This window comes from Branchiostoma belcheri, unplaced genomic scaffold (genome assembly GCF_001625305.1).
Source record: "Branchiostoma belcheri isolate BF01 breed outbred unplaced genomic scaffold, Haploidv18h27 scaffold54, whole genome shotgun sequence".
Taxonomy (NCBI): Eukaryota; Metazoa; Chordata; class Leptocardii; order Amphioxiformes; family Branchiostomatidae; genus Branchiostoma; species Branchiostoma belcheri.
In genome coordinates, this window is record NW_017804176.1 from 1,076,930 (window position 1) to 1,095,001 (window position 18,072).

General features: G+C 44.6%; 3 protein-coding genes across 3 annotated transcripts; 1 reads left to right on the forward strand and 2 right to left on the reverse strand.

Annotated features, from left to right (window-relative positions):
* Positions 1-127: 127 nt before the first annotated feature.
* LOC109481068 (para-nitrobenzyl esterase-like) lies at positions 128-1,882 on the reverse strand. The gene is made up of 2 exons (XM_019783541.1): positions 1,474-1,882; positions 128-346 (listed from the first exon to the last, which is right to left on the reverse strand). The coding sequence occupies exons 1-2, from the start codon at positions 1,819-1,821 to the stop codon at positions 128-130; spliced, it is 567 nt and encodes a 188-aa protein (XP_019639100.1). The 5' UTR covers positions 1,822-1,882.
* A 1,312-nt stretch (positions 1,883-3,194) lies between these two features.
* LOC109481245 (neuroligin-2-like) lies at positions 3,195-9,722 on the reverse strand. Its single transcript, XM_019783787.1, has 10 exons — positions 9,153-9,722; positions 7,741-7,888; positions 6,512-6,697; positions 6,217-6,341; positions 5,918-5,986; positions 5,517-5,667; positions 5,001-5,179; positions 4,692-4,821; positions 4,323-4,461; positions 3,195-3,939 (listed from the first exon to the last, which is right to left on the reverse strand). The coding sequence occupies exons 1-10, from the start codon at positions 9,480-9,482 to the stop codon at positions 3,726-3,728; spliced, it is 1,671 nt and encodes a 556-aa protein (XP_019639346.1). The 5' UTR covers positions 9,483-9,722; the 3' UTR covers positions 3,195-3,725.
* Positions 9,723-12,688: 2,966 nt separating this feature from the next.
* Positions 12,689-17,156, forward strand: LOC109481246 (vacuolar protein sorting-associated protein VTA1 homolog). Its single transcript, XM_019783788.1, has 7 exons — positions 12,689-12,803; positions 13,515-13,609; positions 14,068-14,195; positions 14,563-14,638; positions 15,067-15,175; positions 15,547-15,741; positions 16,178-17,156. The coding sequence occupies exons 1-7, from the start codon at positions 12,689-12,691 to the stop codon at positions 16,327-16,329; spliced, it is 870 nt and encodes a 289-aa protein (XP_019639347.1). The 3' UTR covers positions 16,330-17,156.
* Positions 17,157-18,072: the final 916 nt, after the last annotated feature.

The window sequence follows — 18,072 nt, forward strand, 5'->3', positions numbered from 1 at the left end:
GGTCTAAAAAGGGCCAGGGGAGTTAGCCGACCATAGTGCAGACAAAACTGGTCCTTCTTTCTATGGCCGGCCAACTCTCCTGGCAAATTATATAGCTCTTTTCAGGCCGATGTCGACTATTTTACATTCAGCCTGCAAATGAGACGAGCAGTATTTGTAACGCCTGTGGAAGGACGCTGCTGATATGAAGGTGCTTACCGAAGACTCCCATTCTGTAGTTGACCGTGACCACCACCACCTCCTCCTCGGCCAGGCCGGTGCCGTCGAACGCCCGGACCGTCCCCCAGTCGTACGCGCCGCCCGGGAACACCACGACCACCGGGTGCCGATGGCCTTTCTCGGGGTCCTGTCACATCAAACAGGTCCGTTCAATTAGTCAGTAAATCTATTCATTGATTTTGTCACTCACTCAAGACTTAGATGTCCTTACTGAAGTGTTTAGATGTCTTCCTTAGAGCTTTCTGCGATACTGGCGCTAGGATGTATTGTTGCCAAGCAAATTGTTTTCTGAAGTCAAAAACCTTCAAGAAGCAGAGCAAGGCAAAGAAAGTCTTGCGTTGTGTCGTGTTATGTGAACGTTTTGTTTCGTCTTCACAAGAATACACATTGCATCAACTAAGGTTCAATTTCAAATATGTTGTAAGGTACGCCAATAAGCACAAATAGATGAAACAAACTTTGGATTGTGCTGGGTCACCATTTGAGTACACTTTTAACTATGTTAAAAATCATTTGGTCATCTGAACAGGAGAAAACTGGAGAGTTATATGATTGGCAGGTGGTGCCGGTGTTCTGGAGGTGTTGACACTTTTGTAACCTTGTTCTTATCGCCGCGCCGTCAATCAGAGCCCGGGGTAGAAAACGACCTTTGATCAGGGGCATGCGCGGAGCAGTTTGGTCTCAACGTCAACAATCGGATTTTTTTTTTTTTGCAATGCCGAGAAAAATTTCTGGAAAAATCTATTCACGTTGGAGGGGGAGAGGAACTGCGTTATATCGAAAACTCCTTCATGGATGAATAATCTGCCCGTGAAAGTTATCTGACATGGTTTGTTTGTGCAGGCACCGTTTGCCCTTTAATTTCGACAGCCAAAGACACGTATGATTTTTTGCGTAACCGCAACGTTAGGTTAGCAGACCTGATCACAAGTTACGCACAAGACGGTCGGCTGGTACGTTTTATTGACAGTTTCCATCATCATTCTGTCGTCATTACCTGCTGTTACATCTGCATGGAGACAGAGGCTGATGTGACCTTGAAATGACCTAGCATAAGTTCACACCGACTCATATTTTCTTTCCTATTTGCTTCTGTCCAGCCGATCCAAACTTGATGTACAGTCGTGACACCACAGAAACTGTGCACGTTTGGTTTATCGTGCATACATGGCGTTTTGTAACGCCAAAATTCTTCGCCGACTCGAGGTTACAAACAGGCGAGGTAAGGACGTTTTCTTAAGAAGCCAGACTTACCTCTGGTGCGTAGATGTTGAGGTACAGACAGTCCTCGGACATGGCGTGTGTCCCATTCATGATCCTCTCCAGCTGCTCCTTGTCCTGTGGGCAGTCGGCGGCGTACTGCGTGGCGTCGCGGACGTCGTCCCACTTCTTGGGCGGGCGGGCCTCGGTGAACCGCAGCTCGCCCACCGGCGGCTCGGCGTACGGGATCCCGAGCCACGCGTGGACGTGCTTGTCTGCTTTCGTCTCTATCTCAAACCCGTGGACGTCGCCATACTTCGTCTTAACCCTGAACTTGTCTTCTTCCTCGCTAAGACAGGAGGAGACCAGCACGAAGAGACACAGAGCACCGAGAGCCTTCATCTTTCCAAACCAGCTGGGCGAAGGAGAATGGCCAAAGTGACTAGATCAGCTGATTGCACTGATTGGTTTTCTCGCGTGTTGCTGTGTGGTAACTTCTTGGGACGGGGCCAGGGATTGGTCAAATGTTGCTGTGCCGTACAGTTCGACTGTGGTTCGTCCAATCGGATGGTTTGTTTGCTTGTGAGTTGTGTTATCGGAAGCCGAGATTAGATAAATGTGCTTAGTTCAGCTGAGCTGTGTGACCCGGCGCTAGGCAGGGTGCCAGATCACATCTAAACATAACATGTTTATACGTGACCAGATGCGCGGTCGTCACTCACACCGGAAAAAACATCATGTCCAAACAGATGGACAGATCTGACATGTTTTGCGCCTGTTTTCCGTTGTTGTTGTTTTCCTGAACGTTTTGTAATGGTTCCTGTCTCCTTGAGGTGTGTTTGAACAACCTTTAAACGAGAGAGCGTGGTCCGATCTGCTGATGTTTAATAGCGAAGGACTTTCGAACCCGGCCTCAGCGGAGTGGCACCGAGCATTATGTGACCATGTGGTGGAAACCACCTGTAGTTGATGTCGCTAAAGCTTCTCCATTTGTAGCCTGGCTGTTGCCAGGGCCCACACAAGTCGGTCAGCTCATCGGCTTCAGGACCCGAGATGTCCCCAAGGAGAATCTACCTCAGGTGTCCCTCAGTTAGATTAAATCAGTAGCCTCTGGTTAGCCTCTAACAACAGTCTGGCATCCAGGCTATTCCCCCTTGAACCCACGTCTCATTCCACATTTTGGTATGCCGGAGACCTTTGGTTATTTGCTAACTAACAATCGCCAAGCGAATAACACCCGAAATAGGATACTCTCGATAACGGGGCAAATTCCGTCTATTCAAATACAATCACGGCGGACCATGAAATGCTTTTTAATAGTACCAGTACATCTGACAAGCACAAATAACGTCACAGACTAGCTGACGTCTGACCACCAGTCTGGATTTTCTCGGCCTAGACCCACCCTGGTGATTTTGTCTGCGTGAATCAGTTCTTACTGAGGGCCTTTCAGGACTGAGCTGAGTCCAAATTTCCTTGGGGGTAAGTTGGACCTGGTGCCGAAGAGCTGGCCTGTGTTGGCCCTGGCAACAGTTTGGTCGCAAGGCGAAGATAACGTCTGACTACGGATGGGATCTATCGGCGCCCTGTCAGATAACTGTGCCCTCTGAGACACGCCTGCATGTGGTTAGATTAACAGCTAAAGGGGTCCCTTATCATGGGGATACATAACTTTTCATCAATCTTACTACCATAGATAGGTAATTCGAGGTGAAAGTTTATTTGCAACTGTTGCTACCAACAATTTCCACATTTTGACTCGATAAAATTAATACTAAGTACTTCCAGGTCGTGGTACAGACTTAACAAAAGCACTCTCTTTCGTGTAAATATGACATGATGTTAATCAGTCGCCATGGTTAATAATTTTATTTGCCCCGTTGAAGATATAATTGGTAACAAGTATCCATGCCAATGCCCTGTTGTGCGTACACATCTATACCAGGCTGTCATTTTGGTTCATCAGATAAGTTGCTGGAGTGTGTGTGCGAATCCTATAGTTTCTAACTTAGTCACACTTAGAAACAAGTACCCATTCCCCATCTCTGAAGCAGTACACAGTTCACAATGTGGTCTTTCATCTCTGGATACAACTTTGTCATACATCAGGTACAAGTGAAAACTAGTCAATCTACATTTTACATTTTCTACCAGCTATGGTCTGTCACACAGTGACACACAGTGGAAAACTGGCTTTCCCACTTTTCACATTTCTAACAGTAACATTTCCCCCACTTTTCTAACAGTATATCTCCCCCCCCCCCTCCTACATAGTTGTAGACTGTAACATTTAGTACGTCCCAGTCCTACACGGACCCCCCGAACGGGTTGATGTCGTCCGCCGACACGTTATAGACGCGGCGGACGGTCTCAGGCACGTAGGACGTCCACAGGGCCGTCACTTTGGTCTTGAAGTAGTCCTTCATGCGGGTCTTTCCCGGCTTCCTGACCTGCAGGTAGCTCTGCTGGTCTCCGTGGAACATCTTCCACTCTAGTGGCTGGCTCTGAGGGGAGGGGTTCCTGGGTGGGAGGAAGACAATGTACAGGGTATAACGTTAACGATAAAGAGAGGCGACACAGAATAAAAGGATAAAGCTACTAGTATGATAAACATTTAGACCGAAGTGGACACAAAATTACACTTTGTCTCCTTTATAAGTTGGTGTTAACGCCAAAGTTGTCTCTTGCTCAAGGTCAGTGACGCAGCCAAGGATACATGGTAACAATGTCCAGCCAGGGATACACGCCTATTTTTACTTTAATTTTCGTTTCCAAGGCCAGCCTATTCTAGCTGTAGTTCTCTCCCAGTAAGGAAGTGATCAGAGACAGAGGAGCAAACTAAAGTTAGAATTGCATGGTTATTAGGCTAGGGCTAACCATAAGACCATACATATTTTCCTCACCCAAACCGCACGAAGTTGGTCACGAATGTCCGCATCATGTCGGTGACCTCCCTGTCTCTGTCCGTCAGACGGAATCTGTCGTTCAACATCAGCGTCCCCGGCCCGAAAATAAACACCTGGTCATCCGCCTGCATCGTTCCTGTAGTGGGAGGTGGGAGATACCTGGGTTAGTCTCGTGGTCATCACTTCAACAGTCTGATATCTCTCTTGCTTAGCCTGTGTCTAACCGTCGATAACCGGTCGACTGAACCGAAGGATGTGTACAAGTCTCAGTGTGTTTGAGAACTAACAGCTCTAACTGACAGTACGATTGGCACTCGGGCATAGAAAGCTCCTAATGATAATTCGTCAATGTCCAAACTGACTCACCCATCCATTTCGGCCGTGGGTTGTTCTCGGAGCGGTAGTCGAGCACGTAGACCCAGGTGGGTGCGCCTGAGCCGGAGTGGGCATTGGCCTGGTGCAGCATGGGTGAGTGGTACCCATAGTCCGTCTTAAACTGGGTGGGTAAAATTTTACAAGTTATCTTTATTGCAGACTCCTGCAACTTGAATGGTATTCAATCGTCTATTTGCCTCGTCAGCGATTTGCCTGTTTTATCTCTATTCCATTAACAGTTTTTTTACAAACAAAACCACTCAAATATATAAGAAAAATCCTTTGCCAACGCCCAGTCACCTTGATGTAATTGTCCCTCAGTGCTGCCGGGTCGTGCATGTTCTTGAAGTCGGTGTACTCGAAGCTGATGATGTCCTTGATGTACCTCCGTGCCCGGGAAGGGTACCGCTCCACCCACCGGGACCGCATCTCATCCACCATGTCTGAACTCACCCCGAACTCGATCCCCTTCACATCAGCTGGGGGGGAAACAGTAAAAACCACCATTCTGATGCTGATTCTATTTCAAACTACGGATTGATAGAGTTTCTTGACAAAAAAATGCACCGATGGAAGATGAAAGCGAGGAATAAAGAGCAATGGACGGATACTTTTCCTTCAGGTCTCTTACCAAAGAACAATCTATAGGGCATCTCTTTACCGGTCGTTTCTATTAACGGAGACAGTGACTTACGGTTGTTTTGTCGTTCAGCCCCTTACCAAAGATTCAGGATATGTCTTTATTGGCCAGTATATGATATGAACAGAACAGTGTTTACTACTTGCTTATGATCGTTTTGTCATTAATTCCCGTACCAAAGATGTAGGACATCTCTTTACTGGCGGTCCCCATTAGCAGAGGCACCTTGCTGAAGGCTCCCTTCGCCAGAAGCTTCGTGGGACTGTCCGGGATCACCCCGCCCGGCCCGTCAACCACCGGGGCCCACACGGAGATCATCGGAGGGCCCTGATTGGACAGAAACATCCTACGTCATCAAAACAGTTCGAGGACCTTGAGCGTATCTAATATCATCCAAACAGCGCTAAGACAGAGATCTAACAAAGCCAGGCAAGATCTATTCTGGTATAAAAAGTCAGCCGTTAGGTTAATTTTTCATTCGTATCTTCCCAACCCATTTTGTGATGCTGCTATAAAGACTTACCATCTTTCAGCTGTATTTTATTATCTTGTTATCGTTATAGTTTGCCTGACTCACCTCCACGCTTGTCTCCACCAGCTCTTCTGCCGTCTTCTGACGCAGGCAGTTCACCAGGTCCTCTGTGGACTGAAAAACAGTACCGTGTTAGAGAAGAAGATGCACGTAAGAAGGAGACTTTGAGAAGTTGAAGATCATACAGGTATTGCAGATCCCAGCCCGAACCCTGGCTGAGCTACTGGAGTATCAGTAATGTAGTGGTACTAGTGCCAAAGAGGTCGTTCATGTTTCTACCAGATAACTGTTAAGAGTTCTATATCGTATCAATTATGTCAGATGAGGCGATTTGAGGTCCCCACCTCTGTCGGACATCCAAGTTTCTCCGCCAAGTCCGCAGCATGGTCATAGGGTCTGTATGGGGGCAGGAGGACTGTCCAGGGGTTTACCAGAGATCCACTGCTCAGGATCATTCCGTGGAACAGACCTAAAAAGTGGATAAGTTAAGATAAGTCATACATTATGTCCACAATTATATCTTATATTTGCCCTTAAATGTATGTGTCATTGCCCTTGACGTCTATCGTTTTGTTGATCATTTTTCTTCCCCGTCATAAAAAGACGGTCCGACCTGCGCTTATCGCTGACGTCACTAACCTGCGCTGTAGATTGACGTCAGGTGCAGGGCAGCGCTGGAGGCACCGGCAGCACATCCCATAATAGTCACCCTGTCGGGGTCCCCGCCGAAGTGCTTAATGTTCATCTGAACCCACTTCAGAGCCTCAATCTGGTCCAGTAGCCCAAAGTTCCCCAAGGCGCTCTCATCCTCTGTGCTGAGCCATCCTAGAAAGAACACAGAGTAACTAGACGTCCGGCATCAGTTATAAGGACATCCTTTCGTTATTTAGTGGAGAGCACTGATTATTATTTGGCAATGTGCACTTTTTATTATACAGTGGAGCCCGACTTTGGTAAGCTCAATTTAAAGGTGTTGATGCGTCCTACAAGCGACTACTTGTCTGGAACCGTAATGTTTCAGCAATCTTTTATTTCACAAAGTACTTTCTATGTACATAAAGTCTGTATGCCAAGATTCAGCTTCAACCTGAATATTTGTTGTAATACAACACGGTATGCAGTGTTAATTTGCTTCCTTTGACCCGCATCCTGCATCTACGTAATATATACTTGAAGATGAGAGACGGCAACCTGAGCACAGGTAGCGGCAATCAGCTCAGGTAAGGCGACATCCTGATAACGCTAGAATCAAACAATGGTGTTTTACCTGCTCTCGTATCAAACGTTGCCGAGTAAATTTGATATTCTGACCCTGCTGCTAAGCCTCTTTCTCACATCAAACAACCTCCCGACGCAGGGCCCATTGTTCGTACGGCCGGTCGTCTAGAGTGGGTCAAAGTTCGCCCTGGGTGGAGAGCTCAGTGTTTTCATGAATGTTACGTGTTTAATTGGCAATTGATGCATTCTGATCTACATGGTCTTGTTGTTTCTTATTTTTTTATAATCATGACAGGTTATAACGATACAAGGGGATGTGCACTGATGGCTGAAACCATATGAACTTCTTGAGCAACTGTGTGGCGTTTGTCAAGTTGTATTGCAGGTAATGAGAATAACAATGTACACAGGTCTGGTATATAAATTGAAAGCTGAGTCAGGATAGTTTAGGCAGCGCCCATCTGTGTACCAGTACATTCGGCATCTCCCATGGTACTTCGATCGTTGGAGCTGGCATGATTATGATTGTAATGTCATTTGTCAAGGTCAACGCATAAGGCTAACGGTTAGAGTACAGGGTCATTGGTGAAGGCACAAGGTCATTTGTTAAAACACAAGATACAAGCAGGACAGAAGTGTGTGAATGTTACCGAGCGCCCCCAGTCTGAAGTTGAGGGTGACCACGACCGTGCCCCGCTCTGCCAGCACGGCGCCGTCATACTCCCGGCCGGACCCTCTCCGGTACGACCCGCCATGGATCACCACCAGCACCGGGTGGAGACCGCTATCTGCTGGCTTCTGTACAACAGAACGGCAAAGTCAATCCGGACAGTCCAATTCCGGACTACCACTACCGGCCATAAAGCAATAGCAACACCTTACATACAAGTTACAATACAAAACTACTACCTACGTATACTAGTATATCAAACTTAAAAATAGAAGTCAGACTGTCACCAGGGCCTGTGCGGGCTCCAGGGCCAATATAGAAACTTTTCCCGCCCCAATATTGGCCCTGGATCTTAGGGACTGGCTTGTGTAGCCCTTGTCATAGCCTGGCTTCCAGGTATGGCAAGAGGCAGGATCAGAGCAAGTAACATTCTCTGACTTTTCTCGTTTGTCAGCGATAACTTTAACACCACTAAGGGAAATTTAGGAAAGTTACGACCCCCTCTCAACATCTGCTTGGAGATTGATGTTGTCAAACCCTCGGATGTTTTTGGTGACCCCAGATCACCCCACTTTTGTTTATTAAGAAGTGACAAACATCGCTGTTTCTTGGAAGACTGCAGGAAAACGCAAGGACGAAGGGTTGATCAGTAGGTCACCTGTCAGCAAGTTTACCTGGTACACACACCGTCCTCCCGGGGGTTTCTGGGGAACGTCCCCCAAGGCCATCATAACAACACAACACGTCTGATGGGTGTTTAGTTCTCCTGTCACGGTTTCTATGATTCCTTGTGATGAACTCCTAGCAATCAACAAAGGCCTACCAATGCGCTTTCTCTGCTCCGTGCGGATTGTTACTACCTTAAATCTCATATACTCTTCTCCTAGTGTAGAAAATTACGGAACTGTATCTCCGGATCCCCACCAAGAACGCATACATTTTGAAGACTTCGTCCCACATTACTAAACTTTCCTTGTCAGCCATCTGTCTATCTTCTATCGTCTATGTTACGATTTTTCCGTATTTTGTATATTAAAACTAAAGATTTGTCATACTTTTGAACCAAGCGGGACTCACATCCAGTGCCCCCCCCTCAGGGGAGTCAAAAGTCAAAACAGTACCCCATTGGCCAGAAGACTAAAACACCTGACGCAAAACATGTTGACTTTTTGTAAGCTATATATACACATCAAAATCAACATTGGAAAATGGATAAGTGATGCGCATATCAACAGCATCACAATGGATGCTTAGCAATTCTGATAGATGATGGCTCAAAAGTTAAACAAAGAGAAAGCACACCTCAAAATGTTGACGAATTAGTATCCATGTACACCTGTTACACATACAGGGAAAACCGCACCAGTGAATCGTACAATAGTTAGTACTTACATTTGGAGAATATACGTTCAGGTACAAACAGTCCTCTGATATTTGGTGAGTTCTGTTGAAGATGGCCATGAGGAACCACGCCTTCTGTGGGCAGTCGGGCCCGAACTTTGTCGCATCGCGTACGCCCGTCCAGCTGCTCGGGGGCAGGGGCTCCTTGAACCGAAGGCCTCCCAGAGGCGGCCTGGCGTAGGGGATCCCGAAGAAGGCGCGGACGTTCCTCAGCTCGAAGCCGCGCACGTCCCCGTACGTCGTAGGTACGACCACCTCGTCTCCCGCACAGAAAGAACACGAAACCGAGAAAAGCAGCAAAACCACTGGAGCGACTCTCATCTTTGGAAAATTTCTGAATGGCGCCTGTTTTTTTTAAATGTCCGGCGTGAATTTCGTGGCGTAAGACGAGGTGTTTGTAAGCGTACGAGCCGTGGTGGGCAGGGAGGGAGACATTTGACAAATAGCTGATGAACGTTGCCCGTAATTAGTAACTTATGGTCCGTCCATTGTGTCCCTGTCATTGAGCCATTGTGTGTGATGGGAGGGAACAATACAGACATGTGCTGTGTTCTCTGGAAGCTTTATCCAACAATTCACAGAATAAACAAAATAACTTTACCGCAGAAAACACTTTTTTGTGTTTTTGTTTGACGTCGACATCTTGTAGTTTATGGCTCTTCCTGTGTGCATTGATGTTTGGATATATAAAATCTGCCAATATTCTCGGGTCAGGGACTGCCCCTGGCTCCTCTTATGTTGCCAAGGACATTATACTGAACGATATCGATGTCCGTAATGTTACTAACCACTTTTGTGGTACATGGCAAAACACTGCTGATATCCTGCAGTACAATCAGAATCACATATATCTTATATGATCTTATATGATAACTTGAAAAGGCCCTGGCCAGTTTATCAGCTGATAATATGAATTTGCTTCCATTGTAACAAAGTCTGAACTTAGAACTAGGATTGCTAGTTTTTGTTGCTTTTCTGACGAACGGCCATCCCAAAATAACGAGGCAGCTAGTAAAAGTTGCGGTTTTCCATCCTAACATCTGCTTGGCATGGATGGAGTTCACTTGAGAGCTCCAGTTGACAAACGAGCTTGAACTGTCATCCGCCCACCTCGCCGACCTGTCACCTCGCCTCCCTGGTTGTCGTTTATCCGGAGAAATGTTCTCTGTCACATGTTGTTTGGGTGGAATTCTGTCCAGTAGGCAGGTCTGCAGCAGTGTTTAGTGTCCACGGAATGACATGGTTTATTTTGGCCTTGTCCGTTTGAACTCTAATCTCATAGCCATCCATCCGTCTTCCACTGATAACGGATCAAGGCAAGTCAGCCCCTAGCCCTGGGCCGACCAACTGTGCTGGTTATCGTATAGACGGTATAGCACTGGCCAGCGCGTAACCACACTCGACCCCCCCCCCAACCCCCCTCACGCAGTCCCAGGTGATTATTGCACCGAACCCCCCTCTAGATCTTCCACACGCTGGCTAACTCTGGGCCTAACGCGCTATGGGTCTGGCATCCAGTCTAGCTCTCGTCTGTCTGCTTTCTTACCGTATTGCCAAGGCTCTTAGAAGATGTTATGTGCATGCAGTGCAATATTGTGCTTCTCAGCTCCCATCCTTTCCAAACAATACTCGTACTTGCATCCTGTATTCTGAGTTTCTGACCCCAGCTATTCTTTCTTATCGTCACACGCTCCTCGTCACAGCTTCTTTGCGGAGGCTGTATAGCCAGACTACAGCCCAGATCATCGGCAGATGGCTGAGTTGTTTTTGCCCGTTATCAGTGTAAGATGAATGGATGATGGCAAGATTAGAGTTCAAACAAACAAGGCCAAATCAAACCCTAACATCCCGTGGCTTCAGTTCTGCCTACTAGGCAGTTTTCCACCACTATTTTGATCATGTGTAACATGTTTTGAAGACAGGTGACCCGACCCATTCGTCCTTGAGGTTACGTTTCCTTCGGTCTTCCAAGAAGCAGGCGACAAAAACAGTCTCAGTTGTTTGTGTCAGTTAAGTAACTGGCACGGGAAAGTATAGCTAGTCAGCGAAAATATTGTGGACAGTTTGACAAGCTGTCTAATTCTTATCGTTCCAATTATATAGACTGGGAGTTCTGAGAAGCTTTTCAGTATCCTCGTATTTTGTCCCTTGACCTTGACCTTACGAAGGCCACTGAGATCGAACAAGAATAATTGGCGGGAATCAAGTAACTCACTCACTCACTCACTCACTCACTCACTCACTCACTCACTCACTCACTCACTCACTCACTCACTCACTCACTCACTCTTTCTGCTGTTTTCTTTACATGAATGAATCTAAATCTAAATCTATATTTTTATGCTGTAGAGATCGCAATTCAATTTTATGTACACATTCCTCGCTAGAATGGTATTTTAAAGTTGTTAAAAGGTGGGCACTGAATGACTGATGTAAAGAAACATGCAATTCAGCCTCCGGGCTGCAAAATGTTTTTAAATCAACAATAAACCAGTCATCATCATGTATTGTCAGGTCAGTAAGTAATGACTTGACAAACGCCAAAACGTTCCAGTGTTCCCAGGCAATTTCTTTTGTAGGATTTTGCATGTAACATTTTGCACTATTATAGATCTTGACAATTAGCAATATTAAAACATTACAGAGGAAGTAAGGCAATATAACCATTGATTCCACTGGTCTGGAGGGCGTGCCATGCACATACCACACAAAACACGTGCCGCATACAAGGTACATCGTTATCCAAACAACTTCTACTCATCTAACCTTTGTCCCTCTCTAGACGACAAGCCGCACGAACAATGGGTCCTGGTCAAAACCTCGCGTCGGGAGGTTGTTTGATGTGAGAAAGAATCTTAACTATGGGGTCAAAATGTCATATTTGCTTGACAAAGTTTAATACGTGAGCGAGTGAAACACCATTGTTTAAACCTAGCCTTATCAACGGGTCTCCGATCGACATCAAGAAACTTTCAAACATAACAGCCTGCCTTAATCCATTGGTCAAACATATGGCACAATATGCGGGGGTTGCAGCACTGAACAAAGATGTCAATTTTTCAATTTGTTGATAATTACCCCCCTCAAGTAGAAAATTAAAAGTTGCTTAATAGTTCAATCAGTGCACTAACGATGCTATGCCACAAACTCGACTGTGAAGGAGGCCCAAGTGTATAGAAGTTGTTCCTCGATTTACTGTGGATCTTTACTTGAGCGTAATTTGAGCGTAAGCCAGTAGCAATGGATTATTCTGGTGACAGGCCGTGAAAACTGTTCCAGATGTGCACCCGGTACCATCGGGTCAGTAGGACGCTTGCCTGCCTGACTTCTCTTGAAGTTTAAAACATCTTTAAATGCTCAGAAAAGCCATGGATCAAAAGCGTCTCTCAGTGGCAGTAAAGTATCACTGCAGTAGAGGGCAAACATTATCAATGCTAGAGGCCGTTATTATTGGATAGAAAAAGTGCGCCACCGTGCGACAAACATGATGACGACAGGATCATGTGATTGTGACTGACCCAGACAAGATGGCGGCCGCCGGGTCTCCGCTTCCTCCGTTACCTGCCGCCTTTAAAGCGGTACAACACCACCTGAAGACCGCCACGGACCACGAAAAGCGAGATCCAGTCATCGCATACTATTGTGAGTATTTCTAACACGGCTAGAGCCGCGGTTTTCTCAGTTTTTCATGCGTATTTGGTGGAAAACGTAAGAAACATAAAACATGTTTTCTTGACAGCTTGGATCGATCCAGTGTTTGATCAAGGTGAGTTTAACTCTGGGTACGTCTGTAGATCCAGAAAACTAGCGGCATAATTTCCAGTACGGCAAGTATCAGGGTTACAATTACAGTCCTGGGGGTACCATGTTTCAAGGGGAGTGTCCTAGTGAGGCTGCAAAGTTGCAACGTAATGGAGGGGGGGGGGCGTGACCAAGAAATGAAAACCAACCAGTCTGGTGCAGCCTTACCTGGTCACCAGACTCTTCTGCTGGCAATCATGATGACTTGTGGCAGCTTCTTGGCACGTACATACATATACATGTAGTTGTGTATGTCAAGAACACAGCGGGTGGTAGATATACTAGTAGGTGATTTGCCTACATACCAATGTTGTGCAAATGCCAACCAATTATTGATGTAAACAAAAAAAATTGCTTGTATAATGCCATTCCCACTGTTCCCACTGATTTTCAACCTGTTGTATTGATGTGCATGGAAGAGAAGATGTTGAGCAAATGGCTGTCAATCTCTTATCTGACCACCAGTCCTTCCTCTACCAGAATCTTCATGGGATTAATAAGGAAATTTCTTAAAAGAAAGTCTGTTTCATGTTTCTTTGTTTGTTCCTGCAGGCCGTCTGTACTCGATGCAGACTGCCATGGCGATCGACAGTAAGAGTAACGACTGTCGCGGCTTCCTGATCAAACTTATGGACCTGCTGGAGCAGGTAAGGAAATATGGATTTATACTAAATTATAGACGTCTCCTAACGTACATCATTACCTCCATTACCATATACTAGTACATGTATCTGCCAGGTTACATACATCTGCCACAACAAATAAAAAAAAACAGTATGTCTGAGCTTAACTGGTTCGAAATTGCTTTCCTGTTGCATGCTTGAGGCTGCAGATGTTATTTTCAGGCCCACTGGTTTGAATTACATATTCTGAATGCTTCATTACTTTCTATAGCTTCAAACCACTTTAAGTATTCATGCATGGAATACAGGAAGATGTTGGTAGAATGATAATGGAAATAATGAATCACTTAACTGTTTCTTTGATGACTTCTGTGAAAAGACACAGAACATTTGAAATTTTGCAACCGCAAAGAATGTGTCAAGACAGGCGATGTTTATTTGTATTGTTTTGTTTATTATTTCTTTGTGTGTACTCGTCCCAGATGAAGACCCAGCTGCAGGGAACGGACGCGATCACAAACGAGGTTGTCGGACAGGCGCACGTGGAGAACTACGCACTGAGGCTGTTCTCATTTGCTGACAACAACGACAGGGCAGGAACCTTCAACAAGTGAGCTGAACGGCTTCCTGTTGTTCATAGGAAAGCATCTTGTTTTTGCTCTTTTTTCTTCTTACTACAAACAGGATTATACAGTACTGGTGGTAAATTGAAGAATGTATATATATTGTGTACCCAAATTTAATGTGTATATATATATATATGTCATAATTCTTGATGTTATGTGGAAGAGTAGTGAAGTCATGTATAACATATGTACTGTCACTAATGGAGGTCTTTGAAACAATAAACAGTCTTCCATTCAAAACACACAAGTCAATAACCTTGACCAGATGTCTCATATTCCAACAAAAAAGGTCTTGTTTAGGATATGTCTGAATTTTTCATCATGACATTTTTCTTCCCCTGTGTTGTACAGAACCGTGGTGAAGTCGTTCTACACAGCTAGCTTGTTGTTTGACGTACTGCAGGTGTTTGGAGAAATCAGTGAGGATGTAAGTTGTATCTTTTTCTCTTAATCAAGAATGATGCCTTTTGTGACTAACATCATCATCACCATCATTCTTACTGCATGTTGGTGCCTGGCTTTGAGAACAGTCATGATCATTGTCTTCCAAAGTTTTTTGTTGCCGTCGGTTGTGTACCCTTGCATCAGCAAGCTACCGTGTCCTGCTAGAGATATTTTCATACAGCCTGGTGTCCAAACCTGTTTTAGCTACCGAGTCTTTTTTGTCCTCTCTGCAAATATACGGAGAGGACTAAAGAAATTTGGCAGTTAAAACAAGTTTGGACACCAGGCTAATTTGCATACCCATTTTGGACACAACAACTGGATCTGGAAACATTTTCATGTCCATTTTGGAAGTAATAACAGGATCTAGAAATGTTTTAATTATCAATTTTTCCATGCTTCTGCCCCCAGCTGTTAAAACACAGGAAGTATGCGCGCTGGAAGTCTGCGTATATTCACGACTGTCTACGGAAGGGAGAGACACCGATAGCGGGGCCGTTCGGTGGGGAGGAGGGCGGAGGTGAGTGATCATGGGTTGCCATGGTGATGATATACACCTACTACAAGTCATTTTCATTGTTTCAATGGCACCAAGATGGAAGCTCTGCACTCAACTTTTTGGATGTACATTGTACGATTTTCCACGTGTGATTGTGTCAGGCGTACTGCTTTATTTCTATTTTTTGTTAGATATCGTTGTTAGGTATCATTTGAGAGATATTGTTGATCTGACTACAGATAGGGTGTTAGGGTATTGTGCTACAAATGTAGAAGATGTTTGTTAAGAGTCTTTAAGTACATAAAAAGTCTTGTTATGTGTGCAAACGACTTTAAAATTTGCCCAGAATGTATAAAATTTTAAAGTAATCTGCATTTTTTTTTTCTCTTTAGTTGAAGCGCCTCCACCAATGGGCTTCAAGGACTTGCCTCCGCAGCAACCAGGTGTCAATCAGTTTCCCCCTCCAGCCAATCAGGTTCCTCCTGGTGCTCATGCTCCGCCCACCACTCCTGCGGAGACCCCGAGTGACGTCGTTCCGTCTCAACCGGCTGCCGTTTCATACGACAACTATCTACAACCCACAGCATGTAAGTACACAATAATCGTAATTTTTTTCATATGCAATACAAAATGCATCATGCAACTGAATTGACTGAGAGTGTAACAGTAAAGAAATCATAGAACTGGATAAGTTCTCATCACGAAAGATGGCAAATGCTATCTGAAATGTCTAACTTTAGAGAATTTATCTAGTTGCGTGATATACTTGATGCTATACTAGTCTTGTTCTCAGACACAGGACACATAACAGATGACGGGACACTTTCCTGGGTTTTCTTTGTTTAATTGACTTATTTTAATTGTTAAGTAAGTTGATGGAAGGGAGGCTTAAGCTTTTGGCCTCCATTGCACTATTTCTTTTATATTTACTTGTGTGGGTATTCATTTTCAAAGTGTTAATAAATAAATAAAAATGAATAAAAAAATGTGTGATTTCCTACCCCTCTGTCCCCTCCCCTCCAGCCGGTGGCGTCTCCCTAACCCCAGACGAGATGAACAAGGCCTCCAAGATGTGCCGCTATGCAATCAGCGCCCTGCAGTACGAGGACGTCCCCACCGCTGTAGACAACCTGCAGAAGGCCCTCAGGCTACTCACCACTGGGAAGGAGAGCTGAGACAGCCCTGGGGAGGAGAACTGAGCCCGGGAAGGAGCTCTGAGCTCAGTACTCTGGGAAAGAGAACTGAGCTCAGAACTGTTGACTCTGGGAAAGAGAGCTAAGCTCAGAACTCTGACTCTGGGGAAAGAGAACTAAGCTCAGAACTCTGACTCTGGGGAAGAGAACTAAGCTCAGAACTCTGACTCTGGGAAAGAGAACTAAGCTCAGAACTCTGACTCTGGGAAAGAGAACTCAGAACTCTGACCTTTGCAAACAGAAATGGGCTCAAAGCTTTTATCGTAGGAAAATTTAAAGTAAAACTGACTCTAAAGAGGAGAGCTGAGCTTCAGAATCTAGCCTGGTTTCAACACCTTTTCATCACAGTCTCTTTCAGCAGTTTGATGCTGAAAGTTATTGATACAAGGCTACTCCCACTCTGGAAAAGAGAATCAGACATTCTAGATGCATGTCTAGTTTTGCTTAGTCAGATTAGAGCTTGACAGTAAATTTCCTGCTTACTCTACCCAGTATGTTAAATGGGGGGAGGGGGGCGTATGTACAGTAAAGCACTGTAGCAACAGTTGTTTTGTCCACTGGGGTTTTCTATCCATGCGAATTAAGGAGCCAAAACTGGAGCTTCTGGTTCCCCCTTGTGAATTATGTATATATAAGAATGTACCATGTAAGATAACATAGTGGAAAAAGGGGATGTTATGTAATGTAGTTAAGGCTCAGGCTGATGTAGGAATATTGTTTTGCTCTGCTAAAACTTTAATCAATTGAAAAACTTTCTTATTAAACATATTAGCTATAACTTTCGATTAAACCTTCTTGCAAATATTTTATATTTTGCTTTTTAGCATGTTGTCAGCTGTTTTTGTGCTGTATGGTGTTTATGTTACAAACAAATATATCTTGATTAGTGTATTATGAGTAATATCACAAACCAATGTCATGTATGTCTATGCCACAATTGTAATGTTTCATGTTTATTCTTACATTTTTCCTTTTCAACAAACATTTTCAAAGGCAGGAAGAGTTCTGTGTTAGTGAATACAACTTGTATAGATTTCGTTTTGTTTATGTTTGAAAATCACCAGCAAACCGGTAAGAGTACTGTCATGTAGCCACTAATTTGGCTCAAGGACTGAATTGCATATTAAAATTTTTTTGTCTTCTTTATATGCCCTGCACCTACCAGGAAGGCATGCATGTAATTTCCCTATAGTAAGAAATTCTGCAAGCTTTGAGGCCCAGAAATTGTATTTCTCAGCCCTTTCATATCTAGCATTGGAGTAACTGTAACTTCTTACATGTAAGGAAAGCTCTTCAAGAATCTTTGGCAAATAGTACAGTTTGGTCACGCCTGTAGATGATGGCAGAAACTACATGTACATGTAGTGAGCTTGTGTAGAAATGCTTGCATAAAATCTCTGGCTGGATGTCAATTGTCCAGCAATTAAAGGATTTTTATATTGAGTCGAGGAATTAGGAATAAATATATGTGATTCATCTTTAACCTGTGTTGTTGCTTTCCTCTATTATGCACTACACAATCGGGCATGTAACATCGACTTGTAATGTAGGAGAAACTAGGCATAATACCAGTGGAGATTTCCACAACTGGGTCCAGACACATTCGTATATTTATTTAGAATGATAATTAAGAGTTTTAAAGTGTACAATGAGGCGTTTATCATTCAGTCAGTTCAGTACATAGCCCCTACATGAACTGGTAGCCTCTACCTGGCTTCGGGAAGC